The sequence below is a fragment of the Callithrix jacchus genome, chromosome X (genome assembly GCF_049354715.1).
Source record: "Callithrix jacchus isolate 240 chromosome X, calJac240_pri, whole genome shotgun sequence".
In the NCBI taxonomy this organism is placed as follows: Eukaryota; Metazoa; Chordata; class Mammalia; order Primates; family Cebidae; genus Callithrix; species Callithrix jacchus.
In genome coordinates, this window is record NC_133524.1 from 44,652,827 (window position 1) to 44,669,646 (window position 16,820).

The 16,820-nt window shown below is 39.3% G+C and overlaps 1 protein-coding gene across 1 annotated transcript in view; it reads left to right on the plus strand.

The window, feature by feature from the left end:
• The first annotated feature begins 541 nt into the window (after window positions 1-541).
• The window catches only part of MAOA (monoamine oxidase A), a 75,146-nt gene continuing 58,867 nt past the window's right edge, over window positions 542-16,820 (plus strand). The window contains exon 1 of the mRNA XM_078363336.1: window positions 542-717. Within this exon, the coding sequence (XP_078219462.1) occupies window positions 645-717 (73 nt within the window). The 5' untranslated portion in view covers window positions 542-644. The remainder of the gene's footprint in view (window positions 718-16,820) is intronic.

Genomic DNA, 16,820 nt, shown 5'->3' on the forward strand with positions numbered 1-16,820 from the left:
CGGGTTACGCCCTGACCTCAGTGCCCGGCTACCCCTGGATATTTGTAGAGGGACCTCCCAGACCCAGCGACCTCTCACTACTGTCAGTTCAAACACCTTCTACACACAGTAACACCACCCTAGTGTCAGTACAGGAATCTGCTACATCCACAGCGCCCAGCTTCCCCTGGGTTTTGGTACCAGGACCGCCTCTACCCAATAGCATTTCCCAAGTAACGCCACGAGCACCTCCTGCACCCCTTAACACCTCCCGAGTATCAAGCCTGGCGTCTCCACCACCCTCGGTGCCCGGCACTCCGCAGGTCTCAATACAAGATCCTCCTGGCTCCAACAATCCTTTCCAACTGCCGACCCAAGGATCTTCTAAACCTAATAACTCTCGCCTAACATCAGTACAAGGGTCCGCCCCGCTCAGAGTGCCCAGCTCCCGCCGGGCATCAGCTGAAAAATCAGCTCCGCCCCTGGGCGCTCTCGGAGTATCAGCAAAAGCGTTCGCCCCGCCCTCAGTGCCCGGCTACCCCCGGATATCAAAAGAAGGATCGGCTCCGCCCCCGGACTCCCGGGGGGAGTTGGTAGAAGGGTCCTTTCCGCCCTTTGCGGTCCCCACTCCTGTGCCTACGACCCAGGACAGTATCAACAGAAGCATGACTAGCCAAGAGAAGGCGAGTATAGCGGGCCACATGTTCGACGTGGTCGTGATCGGAGGTGGCATTTCAGGTCAGTGTGGACTGTAGCGATGGCTTGGGGGGAGCTGGCCAGTCAGGGGTGGGGAAGCTGCAGTAGCGCTGTGGCGTTTGGGGGTCTCTGGTGCATGCGAGAGTGTAGTGTAGCCGTGGCTTGGTCCCGTATCCTGCGAGGTGGGAGTGGGGGTTGTGCCCGTTTTGCTGGTGGTGTGACTGGGGGAGGCAGACACAATAATTTTACTACTGCTATTAAATTTACCCCGTACTAGTTGCCATGTACTAATATTTAATTAGCTTTTGCTGTGCAGTTATATTTAACATTTCACGTGGATTTTCTCAGTCCTCAACAGTTCCGAGAGGTGGGAACTAAATTCATTCCTGTTTTGCAAAACCAAGAAACAGGTCTGGGGAGTTTCGGTAACTCTTGAGGTCGAATCACCTAGCTTGGAAGTGGCTGAACGATATTCTCCCATTTAAGACCTGCAGTCCTAATTACTGAGGTGGCTGCTTTGCCTCACTGATTTCATATCCTTTGCCCTAAACAGAACATCAGGATACAGAATTCTGTAGTATTGAGGTAGCAGTAGTGTTATTCCAGTCTTGCTCTTCTCTATTTTAAGTAGAAAATTTAGTAGGTGAAGAGGAAGAAGGCAGACTTCTTTAGGAAAAGGTTAAAAAAAGGGGGGGAAAGGGGATACGCTTTTAAACTATTCCTGTGTGTGTATATATACATATGAACTTGCAGGAAGGCGTAGGGCATTTATTGTCCAAAGAGAAAACCTTTATGAAGCAGGGGCTGAGTGCCCTGTTATATCCTCCTTCCTCCTTTCACTAAGAGCTCCCATCACCTAAATCTTGTCTTCTGATGAGCCAGTTGGTGGGCCAGGGTTCCCCTGGTCCTGGCTTAGATTTGTAGCTAACCAAGTGAGTGGTGAATGAGGCTTTTCAATATCTTCCTGGAAGCCTCATCATGATTGATATATTAATTGTCACTTATTTTACCATCATTGGTGAAATGTTTGAAAGGTAGGAATTTTGTTGCCTTTCAGCCCTGGCTAGAATCCCACACTGACCTATCCTCCCCGCACTAGGTGTTAATAATTTCTGAGATATCCCTGCAGGGATCTGATTCAGAAAGAGAAAGATGGTGGGAGGGAGTAAGTAGAGAGACCCCACAGTAGCCATTTTATATATAATCCTTTTGAGGAGACTCTGAACATGCTTACAAGTTAATGTTCGGTAGAGATAGCTTTTGACTTGGCCTGTTCAGGAAAAACAGTCACATGTTTGTTTATCCTGAACAGAGCAAGAGAAGAGATTGGCATGAACTGTTGCTTTGACAATTCCAGCCAGTGCCAAAAAAAACATGCATGTGTATTGGAGCATCAGAGGAAAGCAGCTCCCGGTGGAGAGTAAGAAAAAGGAGTATTTCCCTTGTTTCTCTTCATGCATTTACTTATTCATTCATTCAGCAAACACTTGTTGAGTACCTGCAGTGAAGTCGCCTGGTGTTTCCCAAAATCTGGTCCCACTAGGCAAGTCTTCTAAAAGCAATATGGTTGTAAATCACTGGAAAATAAATATGTTGACAATGTGTTATATACATTGACTAGGGGTTCTGGGTTCTCTCCCATCTCTATACCATCTGTATTCTGCAATTCAGAGTTCTTTCTGGGGTTTTATTCTTAGTCCTTTTTCTTATTCAGTCTCCAGAATTCCTTAAGGGACGTTGTTGTTGTTTTTTTTCCTCTTCGTTATTACCTGCTCTTCCTCCCTTTCTATACTTTATGCTTAATACTTGGTCATTAGCAGAGGTGAATCTACCATGTAGCTGATAACCTTTATGTTTTATGGTCTTATAACTGTAGGTTTCTTCTGGTTCTCATTCTAAATAAATAACCAATTTCACACTCAGTCCTGTATTTGCAATTTTACTTTCTTATTTCTTAGAGAGCGTCCCCAAATTATATATGTTTTAGGACCCACAAAACCTGAATCTGTCCATGGTCACTATTAATTATTCATTTATTTCCATTTGGGGGAAGTAGAGGGCATTTCTTGCACAGTAGTTCACACCCCTATTCCAGAGGCCAGTTTCAGTGACACTGGAAAAAGCACTTGGCTTCCTCTAATGTCATCTCCATCAGTCAGATCTGAGTGATTTTAATACTCAGACTGATCAGAAGCATTGCTTTTTATCTGTAGTACCTTCCCAGATGGTTCCCAGCTAAAATGAAAGTAGTTGCAAGTGTAGCTCATGTCAGATCCTGGACATAAACTGAGTGTTTCAAGAGCAGGTAAGAAATATCACTTCCCAAGCATTCTTGTGAATTCAGAAACATACCATCTTTGTCTGTGCCTGGCAATATCCCATGAATTACTTAAATAGTCCCTGTGGCAGTTTTATATGCCTTTACATGTTCTTTATAACTTTTGTTAGGACTTGCACACTTTGATAGGTTACCCACATATTCATAATACATCACTAATGCGTAGCATCAGCAGTGTTACTTCTATTATATACCCCCCTAGAAGAGTACATATTCTAAGTGACATTACTCAAAATTGACCCGTATTAGCAACATTATTTTTAATTACTCTCTCTGCACAGAGAATGGCAGCATCTTGATGTGTCTCCTTATTTGTCATTATAAAACACAAAATAGACTATGTGTTACAGCCACAAACTCTTTTCCTGCCTATCAATTAAATAATTCTATATAGTATGTTAGTAGTTGAGAGAGGAAATAACCCTGCTGATTTGTTGGTCTAGTGATGTCTTTAAAATGCTCTGGTCCTTAACCATCATTCATCATCTATCACCCATTCCTTTTTAAAACTCCTTTCATGTTTGCTGTGATGCTTGCTGTCAGATCTTGAATTTTTATCCCACACTGATTGCTGCTTTTCTGTCCCTTTCATTGTGCTCATATTCTTGCAAACATCTGGTTTTCAAAGGTTCCACTGTTCATCACTTTGGGGCTCTTAGGGACTCTCTCCCTCTCTTTCTCATTCTAGGACTTCAGCTGTCTCTTATCTGTAGAAAGCTCTCAAGTCTCTAATTTGAATCCTCTTCTTTCTCTGAATTCCTGTCCCATGGCTTATCTGCTCCTGGGTATTTCATGCTTGAATACAGATTTAACATGTACCAAAGCTACTGTGGTAGCCAATCCAGCTTTTCCTCAGTTCCTTGACTCTGTTCTTAGCACACCATCCCTTCCATACTTTTTTTACACAATATTCTTTTTCATCTTCTGCACCCTTTTAGCAGATCCTTCTCACTCCCCTTTGGGGCTATCTCTCTTCGCCTTTCTCTATGATGACCTCTCTCCCCCCATCACCAGCACATACTCTTTTTATTATTTTTGTATAAATGTAAGGGATACAACTGCAATTTTGTTACATGGATAGACTGTGTAGTGGTGAAATCTGGGCTTTTAGCGTATTCATAAGGTGCATAACATACATTGTACCCATTAGGTAATTTCTCATCGTCCACCTTCCTCCTGCCCACACACCCTTCCAGTCGCCAATGTCTATTATTCCATACCTCTATGTCTGTGTTTGCACATTATTTACCTCTCACTTACAAGTCAGAACATATAGTATTTGACTTTCTATTTCTGAGTTGTTTCACTTAAGATAATGGCCTCCAGTTCCATCAATGTTGTTGCAAAGGCTCTTGACCCCTGAAGCTACCTGGTTATGACCCCCTTCCCAGTGGTCACCCTTTACAATAATGGCTCTCCCTTTATGTTCATCTTGCATGCAGTGTTCCCCAGACTTGATTTTTCTTAAACACTTATTTCATCACCTTACAGCTCTGTGCTCTCCTATTAGCAGCCTCTCAGATACCTCCCTACCCCACTCCCCATCATGCCTCCAATTATTTGTCCCACTTTGTTGGACAAGTAGCATTTCCTACTATTTTCCAACATGGGTTTGAGCTTTAGTCTCACTGCCTCATGTCCTCAGGCTACACTACGTTTATTTTGTTCCTTCATGCCTTTTCTATTTTTATCTTTCTTAACATGGCAGTGCTTCTCTCTTACATTTATATTCTATCTATCCTGCAATACTTGGTTGAAGATCCTTTCCTTGATCACTCTGGCTCCCATTGATTTTTCTCTCCTCTTGTAGAGCTTGTATCTGTACTTAACAAACAATTTACCCTTATTTTCTATCTCTTATTTCATGGTTTGATTTTAAGGATAATGGCTCAGTCCACTGAATTCAGGTGCTAGTTCTTACTCATGAGCTACCACAGATAAAATAAATGACAGAAAAACAGTGGTAGAAGAATTTAAAATCTGTCCTCAACTGAGAATTTCTGAAATGGCTCTCTTTAGGGAGAGAAGAAAAGGAAATGAGAAAAAAGCCTACCTGCAGGGCACAATGTATACTTCTTTCATGAGTCTGTTTGGAATTTGAGTCTTTGGGTCAAAGGGGTTTTAAAAGGCAATCTAGTCCAATCATCTAAGATTTTAATCTTCTTGACAGCACCTTGCTAGTGATTAGGGCCAGATGGCTGTAGCTTTCAACGCATTATGAGTAGAGGTAGCTCTGTCTTGTTTAAGCATGTCAGGAGCCTTTACCCATACATATGCTAAGCAGGGACTAGATCATGGGGAAAGAAAGAGGTATATAAAGATGAGTAAATAGCATCCCTGCACATAAAGTACTCCTATCTTCTTGAAGAAGTAATCAAGTGGGTGAATAATTAACATGAATACAGTGAGATAATTGATATGAATATAATGAGATAAATATCAATGCAGTGAGATAAATATTAATGTTCTGAATATGAACAAAGTGCAGGGATCTTGAGAGATAAGTAGAATTTTAACAGGTAGAGATAAGAGGATGGAAAAAACACATACCATACAGGAGAGACTAAAGGAGCACAGATACAGTCATGAGGGTATAAGCCAGGCATGAGCAGTGCTCAATTTCCCAATGGAGAGTGGGAATGAAAATAGTTGTTTCCTATGCCTCTAGGGATGTGATCCTGGCAGCTATTGAGATGACCCCCGTGTGCCATGTCTACCCATGATTTTTGTTCCTGTGTGAACTGTGAATGGTTGGCGAGTACACAGTGAAAATGACTTAGTCATAACACTGGATTGTCCTGGGTGAATCAAGTGTTTCTTCATTTTATTTTTTTGCAATTAAATTCCAAGTGTCATGTAAAAAGACCTTTTCGTGTCCAAATAATGTTTAAACAATAGAACTCTTCTCCATTTTTGTCCATGAGCTGAGCTCTCCTAAAAGAATTAAGAACACTAGCTGACCAGAATTCAGTGCTGTATCAAACCAGCAAGAATTGAATCCTTCTTATCATCTGAGAGACAGAAAAGCCATTTTGCAAGAAAAATGACTGATGTTCAGCATTCCGATGATTGAGTCCACAACATACCACAATTTCCCTTTTTGCTGAAATATATCACCCGTAAAAATTATTCTGCTAGGACATATTTTAGGCATTTAAAGCCAGAACTTGGCAGCATGTACTGTGTGGGTTTGCAGTGATTAAGAAAAGCCTCCATTTAAGAAATGGTGCTTATTTTTGGTGCCTTAGTTATTCAAATACACTGAGGTTCAATGTGGTCTAAGCATTAATTTTGTGGCTTTTAGGATGCTTCTCTGCCCCTGTTTTATATTTTATTTTTCTAAAAAATAAACTAGTATGCTTTTACTTCATAAATTTTTTTTATGCTGAACAAAGAATACAAGAATTACATTTATTTGTGTTCTGATTTTTTTTTAATCTTCATGGTTAAAGGAGGTTTTGGATTTATCTGTCATTTAATGGAAAATTTTAGCATTTAGTCAATACTAATTGATTTGAATTGTTACATAATCCTCAGCTATTGAGAAAAATGTATTTAACAATAAATCTAAGTATAGCATAATTCCATACATTACAGATACCAATAGCGGAGAAAAAGAAACATAGAAAGCCATTATTTGTGAATACTCAGTCACAATCTTTTTGCAGTTGTGGCATAAAAATATTTTAGCCTATGAAAAATCTTGTGGTATTTGCATTCAGGTGTACTCAGAAAGAGTAAGGTTGTATTGTAGTTTTATATTACATATACAGTGCCCGGCCCTGTGATTTAGAAAATATAGACACCCAGCCAGGTGCGGTGGCTCATGCCTGTAATCCCAGCACTTTGGGAGGCCAAGGTGGGTGGATCACCTTAAGTCAGGAGACCAGCCTGGTCAACATGGTGAAACCCCATCTCTACTAAAAATACAAAAATTAGCCAGGCATGGTGGTGGACACCTGTAATCCCAGCTACTCGGGAGGCTGAGGCAGGAGAATCACTTGAATCCAGGAGGTGGAGGTTGTAGTGAGCCAAAATCACACCATTGCACTCTAGCCTGGATGACAAGAGCAAGACTCCTTAAAAATAAATAAATAGGCCGGGTGCAGTAGCTGAAGCCTGTAATCCCAGTACTTTGGGAGGCCGAGGCGGGTGGATCACAAGGTCGAGAGATCGAGACTATCCTGGCCAACATGGTGAAACCCTGTCTCTACTAAAAATACAAAAATTAGCTAGGCATGGTGGCATGTGCCTGTAGTCCCAGCTACTCGGGAGGCTGAGGCAGGAGAATTGCTTGAACCTGGGAGGCAGAGGTTGCAGTGAGTCGAGATTGTGCCACTGCACTCCAGCTTCGTGCCTGGTGACAGAGTGAGACTCTGTCTCAAAAAAAATAAGTAAATAAAAATAAATAAATAAATAAAATATAGACACCTAATAAATACTTGTTAAGGAATATACTTGTATGTATGATATGGATAGATTTCATAATGATAGTTTTTTTTAATTTTAATTTTGAGTAGTTAGAACTTCAAAATTTGAAACAAAACATTTTCTAAATGTTGTGAGCATTTAAGACAAATTGATTTTTGGGGCTGTTTATCCTCCTTTATCATGAGAAATACTTTATATTTTTACCAACAATTTCTATTTTCCTTCAGACAATCTATTTCTTGTTATGTTGCCATCTATCATTGTGTATTGGGGAAGTTTAAAGTCTTTGAACTGTGGTTTTGTCATCCAAGAAGTTGGATTGTTATATGTGATATATCTTCTGGTATGAACTTTTAGTAATTAGTCAATTTCATAAAGATCGTCTTTTTAGCTTTCTTTCTTGGACCCTCCTCAACAGTTTTTTTCTTCCATGCTTGATTCTGGGAAGAGTTTGCATTATCTCTCATACAGACATTCTTCACAAACTTAAATCAGGACCTGGGTCTCTCCACGGGTGCTCATTCACACTTTCCTCGTGGCTTCTCTGAGACTTTAAAAATGCTTATGTAGTTTTTGCTAGGCCAAAGTAAACAAAGCACACTCATTAACAATATTGAATTAACTGATTAGGTAAGAGTGTTGAGAACATAAAAAATAGATGATAGCTCTAAGAGTTGAAGTAATTATATATTAACCATGTCCAAGGGTCATAGAATGGTGACATGCGAGAGCCCAAAGGGATTGAAACAGAGGCTCAGAGGGGTCAAGTGAATTACCAAATCCCACAAAATTCTTAGCTGTATAGCTTGTCCATAGATGCCTAAAATACTGACTTCCAGGACAGTGCTCTTTCTATTCCTCACCTCACTGGACTTGCTTTGTCAGCTCATCCATAGATCTGCAGTAAACTTTATTATTGCTTTACTTTGGAGGTTGATACTCTAAAACTTATAATATAGTGATGGTGGCTTGGCAGTAATTTATACATTATAAGATATCACAGGGAATGTTATTGCTTTCTGAACATTTACATTTAAAAATATGGGACACCTTATTAGGTAAAATGACTTTCATATGACAAATCTATTTCCTTTTTGGAAAGTTCATTCCTAGTGCATTTAGGATATGTAGAGATTGTTGGGATAGTTTAGATCAGTGATTCTTGACCTTTTGGACCGAATTTCTCTTCAAAAATCTGATGAAAGCTATTGAACTTTTTCACAAAAAAATGCATCGGTGTTTTTATGCGTATTTTTCTCCCTTGCACCACGCCAGTGTTCTGGAAGCCTCTTCTGTGTCACTGTCCTAGTAGTATAATTATTTTTTGCTGATACTGAGACTTCATGAAAGTGGTGAAAAATATTTCAGAGGATTCATTACATCTTTAGACAGTTACTGGTAATGAATTTCTAAAGAGACCATGATGAAAAGAGTGAAAACATTCAGGCTGGAAACAAAGGCACCTATTTCCTACGTTAGGTCCATAGCAACTAGAGAAGTGAACTTGACATGTTTTGAAAAAGAAAGAATTTGAGAGAAAACATTGGTGAAGGAAATGGAAAGCTGTGGTAGTGGAGATGATATCTTTTAGTAGTTTTCAAAGATTGTTTAAAGTATCGGTAGCCTGTTGTCTATTCAGTGACTTGTGTAAGACATAGACTGTATGTAACCTCTGTGTCACAGGCATTATAGTGAGGAGCCCAAAATACTCTTCATACTTGAAGTTGGTTCTCAGGTTCAATGTCAGCACAGAGGACGGAGGAATCAATTCTACCTAGAGGAAGTGACAAGGAAAGGATTTCATGGAGGAAGTACTTGACAGAAGTGTCATAGATTTTGGGTAAATTCTGAAATGTAATGAAGATGACCTTTAAACTGACCGTTTCTAGATTAAATGAGTTAGCTGGGAGCTGTGGCCTAAGTTGAAGATCATTTTCTTGCTTTTATGTATCTGTTCATTCATTCAGTAAATATTTGTCAATTGTGCATCACTATATGCCTTGAGTAGTATTTGTGGGTTTCGCTCTCTGCTTTTCTGCTTTGGGCATATGAGTTGCAGATGAGGCAATACGAGTTGATGTTTGACTTTACTTTTCATTGTCCTTGGAGTGTTCAGTTCAAGAGTCCAAATGTGCAGTTATGTAAGAATTCTGTTGGCCAGAGACCACTTCACTGAATAATAGAGAATTAACTTAATGTATCATGTAGTGTACTCTGTACACATTCCTAGGTGATGATGAATATCAAAGTTGAAGAAAGGTGTCACTTTCAGGAATAAAGAGAAATGACTAAACAGGCATCAAAGTATACACCATAGCTACACTAAAACCTTGCTCCGACTTGCTCAGCTTGTGCTCTAGGCATTGTTCACTTAGGACCTTTCCTTCAGGAGTTTATTATCCTGTTGGAACAATCCATCTTATAAGAGATGAAACAAACTTTCCTAAAGTGTGTTTTCAGGTATATTTTTTTAAAAAGCAGAGGGTGGATAAATGCTGAATTAAGTGGATCTTTTTACTGCAGGACTTCTCAGGACCATATGCCAATGTGCACCAGGAATTTCCCAGAAGGAGAAACAGTATATGGTGTCTCAACTTTCATGAACATTGATCCTTTTCCCCGGAGCATCTTTCTTGAGGACTCGTGTTCCATAAAACATTTAGGGAACCATTGCTTTAAACTACAGCCCATCCTAGTGTGCAGAATCCAAGGACAGGAATATGGAGTGTCCCTGGTGTATTTTAAGTTTCAATAAAAGAATGGGATGAATAATGAATTAAGGGGTAATTGCATTCCCTGACTTGGATGAGATGCTTTTATCTAAAGTGAAGATGAATGCTGAACAATAATCAAATAAATTAGGACTGTCTAGACAACGAGTCTGTTGAATTCAGGGCAAATTGAAGTTAATTGTTAGCTTTCATCTGTTTATTACTTGAGACAGCCCTATCTTTTTTAGCCTATCAAAGGGATTAGAAAATTTGGTCTTTCCAAAAGCAGAGAATTACATATCTGAAAGGAAGTACAAAATACAGATGGGCATAGGTATAGATTAGATAGATAGATAGGAATGGTTTTATGTATCAAGGGCAAGTTTGTTTATACACTGATATTCTCTGTTGTCTTCTGCCAAAAAGCACAAATGGTTCAAAGGTCAGAAAATGTGCTAGCAGTATTTAGAATCTGCTGACTTACTAAGGCATAAAGGTTAAAATGGCATGGCACCCTATCCTTGTCATAGTTTCTTAGTTGCTTCAGATAAATATAATCTAGGTAGCATTAGAAATTTCCCTGTTGCCCTCATCCACATAAGCATGGTTTTGTTTTCTTAGTATGTGATTCTTCTGTTCATTGACACAAGTATTTGGGCACTGCAATGTGCAGGCTCCATCCTAGGGTTGCAAAGATGTGTAACATATTTCTGCTCTTTGGCAACACACATTTAGCTCATTTAGGCATCTCAAGCTTAATGCATCTAAAACAAGACACTTGATGTTTCCCCATAACTCTTCTTTCCCTGGCTGTTTCCAACTTAGTAAATCGTACCACCATTTAACCAGTTGCTCAGGTTAAAAAGCTTGGAGCCATTCTTGGTTCCTCTCTTTTATCATATACCACATCCATTCCAGCAGCAAATCCTATTGGCTGTAGGCTCAAAATATGTTCTGTATCTCACTGCTTCCCACAATTGCAATCACAGTTATCCCCACCCAAGCCATTGTAGTCTTTTGCCTTTGTCCAAGCCACCATGATCTCTTGGCCAGTTGATGTTTGACTATACTTTTTATAGTCCTTGGAGTGTTCAGTCCAAGATTCCAAATGTGCAGTTATGTAAGAATTCTGTTGGCCAGAGACCACTTCACTGAATGATAGAGAATTAACTTACTTAGACATAAAGGTTAAAATGACATGGCACCCTATCCTTGTCAATGTTTTTTAGTTGTTTTAGATAAATGTAATCTAGGTGGCATTAGAAACTTCCCTGTTGCCCTCATCCACATAAGCATGGTTTTGTTTTCTTAGTATGTGGTTCTTCTATTCATTGCAACAAGCATTTGGGCACTGCAACATCCAGGCTCCATCCTAGGGATGCCTCTTTTCTGGTCTCTGTACTTCCTTCCTCTTTTGCCCCACTACAGTCTGCTTTCTTCACAGAAACCAGGATGATCTTTTAAAAAGTTAAAATAAGATGAATCACTCCCCTACTTATAAGCTTCCAGTAGCCCCCATCATACTTAGACCAAAACCCAGAGGCTTGCTGTTGTCTATAAGGCACTCCGTCCCTTAGTCTCTTCTTACTTTTCCAGTCTCATCTTCTCCTCACTAATTTCCCTTTGGCTGTGCCAGCCCTATTGTTCTTCTTTGAGCCCATTAGCCTTTTTCCTATCTTCCCCAGATAGTTCCATGGCTCACATCCTTACTTCATTAAGATCTCTGCTTTAATGTCACCTCTCAGATGGATTCACTGATGACCCTGTGTAAAAGAGCACTCCCCACCTCCATGGTGCACTCTCTCCTTACTCTGTGTTGTTTATCTGCATAGCACTTAATATTTCCTTAATAGTTCATAACCACTTAATGACCTTTATTGTAATCTGGAACACAATGAACTTGATAATGTGTTTGTCTTATTGAACAATGTTGACAAATTCTGTGTACATCCTTTTGGGAAATGCTGATTTAGAGAAATCCGTGATTAACAATACCAACCATAGCATAAAGGGAATTTAAGGATTGAGACAAAACCATGAGCCTTCGGAAAAAAGGAGGTCATCAGTGACCTTAAGGATAATGGTGATGATGACAGCTCACACTGATGGGACATTTACCAGGCATCAGTCACTTGGCTGAGTAATTATCCATGTTACCTTGTTTAATCTTCACATTAGCCACCAAGGCAGAATGATTATTATCTCTGTTTTATACCTGTGGTAACAGGCTGAGGAAACTTTCTTAAGATTATTACACAATAAATAACAAAATGCGATTGCAAAATACACTAGCTCTATAGCAGGAGCTCTTTCACATAATACTGGGAGAATCAATCTAGAGCCTGCCCCAGGAATATTTTGTTTGGCCAATTCATTATGGGATTTTTGTTTTGTTTTGTTTGTTTTTAAACTGTGAATGCCTTCAGTAGGCATATATACCATTGAATTTGTGAGGGGTTTTGAATTGCAATCTCTGAAGTTTTATAAACTCTATTCATTCATTAATAAATTATTTCAACAAATATATCCTGAGTGTGCACTGCATGCCAGGTACTGTGCTAAGCTCTGGAGATACAGCAATAAGCAAAAATGAGCAAAGACCCTATTTTTATAGGGGCTTAATTAAATAACATACAAAAAAGTGTGTGTGTGTGTGTGTGTGTGTGTGTGTGTGTGTGTGTAGTGCCAGGTAGTAATGTGTACTAAGAAGAAAAATAAATTAGGGTAGCAGGGACAGAGTGTGACAGATGACTGTATTAATTGTCTGCATTGACAGTGAGGCCACTGGGCATTTTTCATGAGGAGTACATTACATTTCCAGGTTTATTCTGGTTAGGAAATGGAGACACCTGATCATGTGTTGTAGAAAGAAATCACATAGGAATTGGAAAGGGTTGCATGAGTCAAACTGAGGAATTTCTTGCTTTTCTATGATAGACAAATGTGAATATGCTTGAAGAAATAAGGTAGAGCAAATGGTCCTTGGAGAGGTGAAGAAGACAGGGCTAAATGTGGAAGCTAGGTTCCAAAGTGACAGTATGCCTGAGATTTATGCCCCAGGAAGCAAAGGGATCATTTCCTCAAAGGCTTCATTGCATAAATTAACTCCCAAGCTATGTTAGGTGGGCAAAATCATCTCCTCTACCAGTTCTCTGGGGACAGCAGCCATTTTGGGTTGTTGGAAGCATTGCAGAATTGGTGGGAACACAGTTTCTATGGGCAGTTGCTTTAAGAACCTGGTGCTTGGTTTGAAGTTGCCATGGTAACACCACTGCTGGCTACATACATCTCACCCAGGCTCTTTTGATCTAATAACCAGGACTCACATTGCCTTGAACTCTCTCAAACAATGTGTGCTTTTAGCAGACTAGCTTTTTTTTTTAACCTCTCTGATATATCCATTAACCTATTTTATTTTGGTTTCTGTAAGTTGCAAATGATTTAGGAGAGAGAAATTAGGAGAAGAATTGTATTGTTTTAAACTCATCATCCCTTTTTAGAATATTTAATGTAAACTAATTAAAGATCTGCTGTGCTATGATCTGCTATCTTCCTGTTTTCAGGTTTTTGCATTTTGAAATCTATCATATCTCATTGTTCACACAATAAGGTCTTAACAAACTCTTTGTGAATGTAGTTTCTGAGACCTCTCTACTCTCAGAGAAAACCATATGATGCTCAGGAGTTTTGAGCTTTTTTCTTCCTAATGAGCTCTGTTTACCATGGTTTGGGAGAGGGAGAGCTCTGAGTATAGGAGATGGTAGATTTTGCTACTGTTCACTTAACCCTCTTCTCTCAAAAACATGGGTGAGAGAATCACAAACTTTTGACATTAGGATACTTGAGAGTTTGGCCCAGTGGTCCTTTACCAAGGTGGCCTCACATCTCCTATATCCCAATGAATATCAAACACTTGCTGATTTAATAGACAATAATGTTAGTAGCCTGAAATTACACTTGTTTGAAACCCATGGTGAGAGTGCATATATAGCATGGAAATCTAAATGCTGTGAAACAGGTCCCTCCTCCCCACCACTGGACTGGTTGTTAATCATTTGCTGGCATACCTGTGTCAAACCCTTCCCTTATCATGCTGGTAGGGAGTGGTGAGAAACAGGCTTCTTATCACTAGATTCCATGTGGTCATTAAATGATGGAAAATGAAAGGGAGAGCTGTAATGCATAATGCTTTTTATTTTTTGCTTAGTAATTTATATTACTTTGGAACAAGATGAAATAAAAGATTTAAGATGAGATTTTTTTTTCTTTTCATAATAAAATGTGAAAGCAATATTTGATTACAAAACCTATTTTTATAGTAGCCACATTTTATTTGATGACTTGCCTTTAGACTTAAGAATCTTTTCTAACAATTTTATCCCATTTACAAAAAAAAAAAAACTGCTCAATAAATATTTCGAAAGATTAGGTCAGAAGCCCTTAAACTAGTCTGTAGGGTTGACAATTAAGATATCATTTTTTTTCTATAACTGATCATTGAATTTTGTAGTGATGAGGGGAGGGTAGAATGCATAGTGAGTGACAGACAAGTACAAAAAAGAGTTAATTATAATCTAAAATTTACATCTTAAAGTAGGAAAAATCTTTAGGTTTTTCCATTCAAAGTAGCAGGCAGCCACAGTTATTGTATTACAAAAGATTTCTGAGCTGCAAGTGTTTGCCTGTACTTTGACTTACTAAGCATTCAAAAATATTTTCCTAGCAGCATCATACTTTTATTTTCATATTGTGTATTTTTTAAGCTTTAAGTTATCATGGAAGTTTTTTTAACAGGGTCTTCTTCCCAGTAAACATGCAAACTGAAACATTAGCACCTATTTATTCAGCATCTTAGAAGAAATATGCTTAATAGAGTAGATTTTCCTACATAAATCTTCACCCTTCAAATTCTAAGACCTTTTAGAAACCATTTCTCTGAAATCCTTTTTAAATATTTTAAACATATTTCTTATTTCTTAAACTAAGAGTTTAAACTCTCCTTGCTGTGATAGGGCTAATCATTTTCCGCAATGTAGAAACAACTGCTTTCACCAGCTTTTAAATTTTATTTGGTTATGTTCTTAAATGCCAAACTGCAAAATGACCTTTGTCCCTGGTGGGATCATTGTATTGACTCAGAGAGCCCTGCTCGCCCCTCCCCTTTTAGTTTCCTGAGAAATGTTAATTTATTATTGGCACTGAAACCCATTCACAAAACTTGTTTGGAGTTACATACTAGATTCGATTTTATTAAGACTCTAAGTTAGAGTATGAGAAGTAAAATCCTGCGCTTTTCAGAAGACTTTGTTGTGGTCATATCAGGCACTTGGAGTATGAAGATAAAGAAATCTACTCCAAGAGCCTGTGGCCATACCACCCTGAACACACCCAATCTCGTCTGATCTCGGAAGCTAAGCAGGGTCCAGCCTGGTTAGTACTTGGATGGGAGAAATCTACTCCAAGGAAAGGCATGTGAAATGGATCTGTAGGATGCCACTGAGAGGTCCCCATATGCGTACAACTGCTATAGGCCCCACCAACAGTGGTGGTGGATCCAAAGTTCCCCACTACTCCATCCCCTTAGGCAATGTGGTGAGAGCCAGTTTCTCCACAGGTTCTCACTCATAACTGGGTGTTGAACAATGAGTACACATGGACACAGGGAGGAGAACATCACACAACGAGGCCTGTCAGGGCGTGGGAGACTAGGGAAGGGATAGCAGGGGGCGGGGGAATTGAGGAGGGTTAGCGTTAGGAGAAATACCTAATGGATGATGGTAGGAGGATAGATGCAGCAACCCACCATGGCACGTGTATACCTATGTAAAAAAACCTGTACGTTCTGCACATGTACCCCAGAACTTAAAAGTATAGTTAAAAAAAGAAAAAAAGAAAAACCTGCACATTCTGCACATGTACCCCAGAACTTAAAGTATAATTAAAAAAAGAAGAGGAGCTGCTAGAGCAATTCTAGTAGACCCTTTGGCATATTATCTACCTAATTGGTATGTAGTTAGGTTGATTAAAGGAAACTGGGAAGAAATAAAACTTTTTGCATCTGAGTTTCTCTGTTTTTAAATACAGAGCTTTACTTTGAGCCTAAAAATATTCATCACTTTCAACTTAGTAATCTCCCTCTGGAACTTAATCCTAAAGAAATAATCAGACATAAGGCAAAAGATTTATGCATAAACACATTTTTCGTCTGCTGCATCCCATATTCACATTAGTCAGCACAAGAAGCCTTTGGCTGTGTTCCAGAAAACATATTGCACCAAGATTGATAGACGCTGGTTTGAGTTTATTTAACTGTCAGGGGATGGCTTTCTTTGTGAGCTGATTCCAAAAATTCATTACATACCTAGATCTTTGATGGGCCTCAGCAATGTTAGAGTAGTGTACTTGAAGGGCTCAAAATTGCACACAAACATTAGCAGATACCAGTGCTGGATATTATGGCTTAGACTCCCTGCATTTTAGATCTTGTAGACCCAAACTCATCCTTGATTCTGGCTATGTATATTCTATACCATTCTGTATGAGTAAAATACTGGGTTCTGTGAGAGCCAGCATCAAGATAGAACTAGCTGTCTAAGAGATTTACTGTGGGAAAAACCCATGAAGGATAAAGGTGGGAGAGAGCATGAGCAGGGAAGGATAGTCCT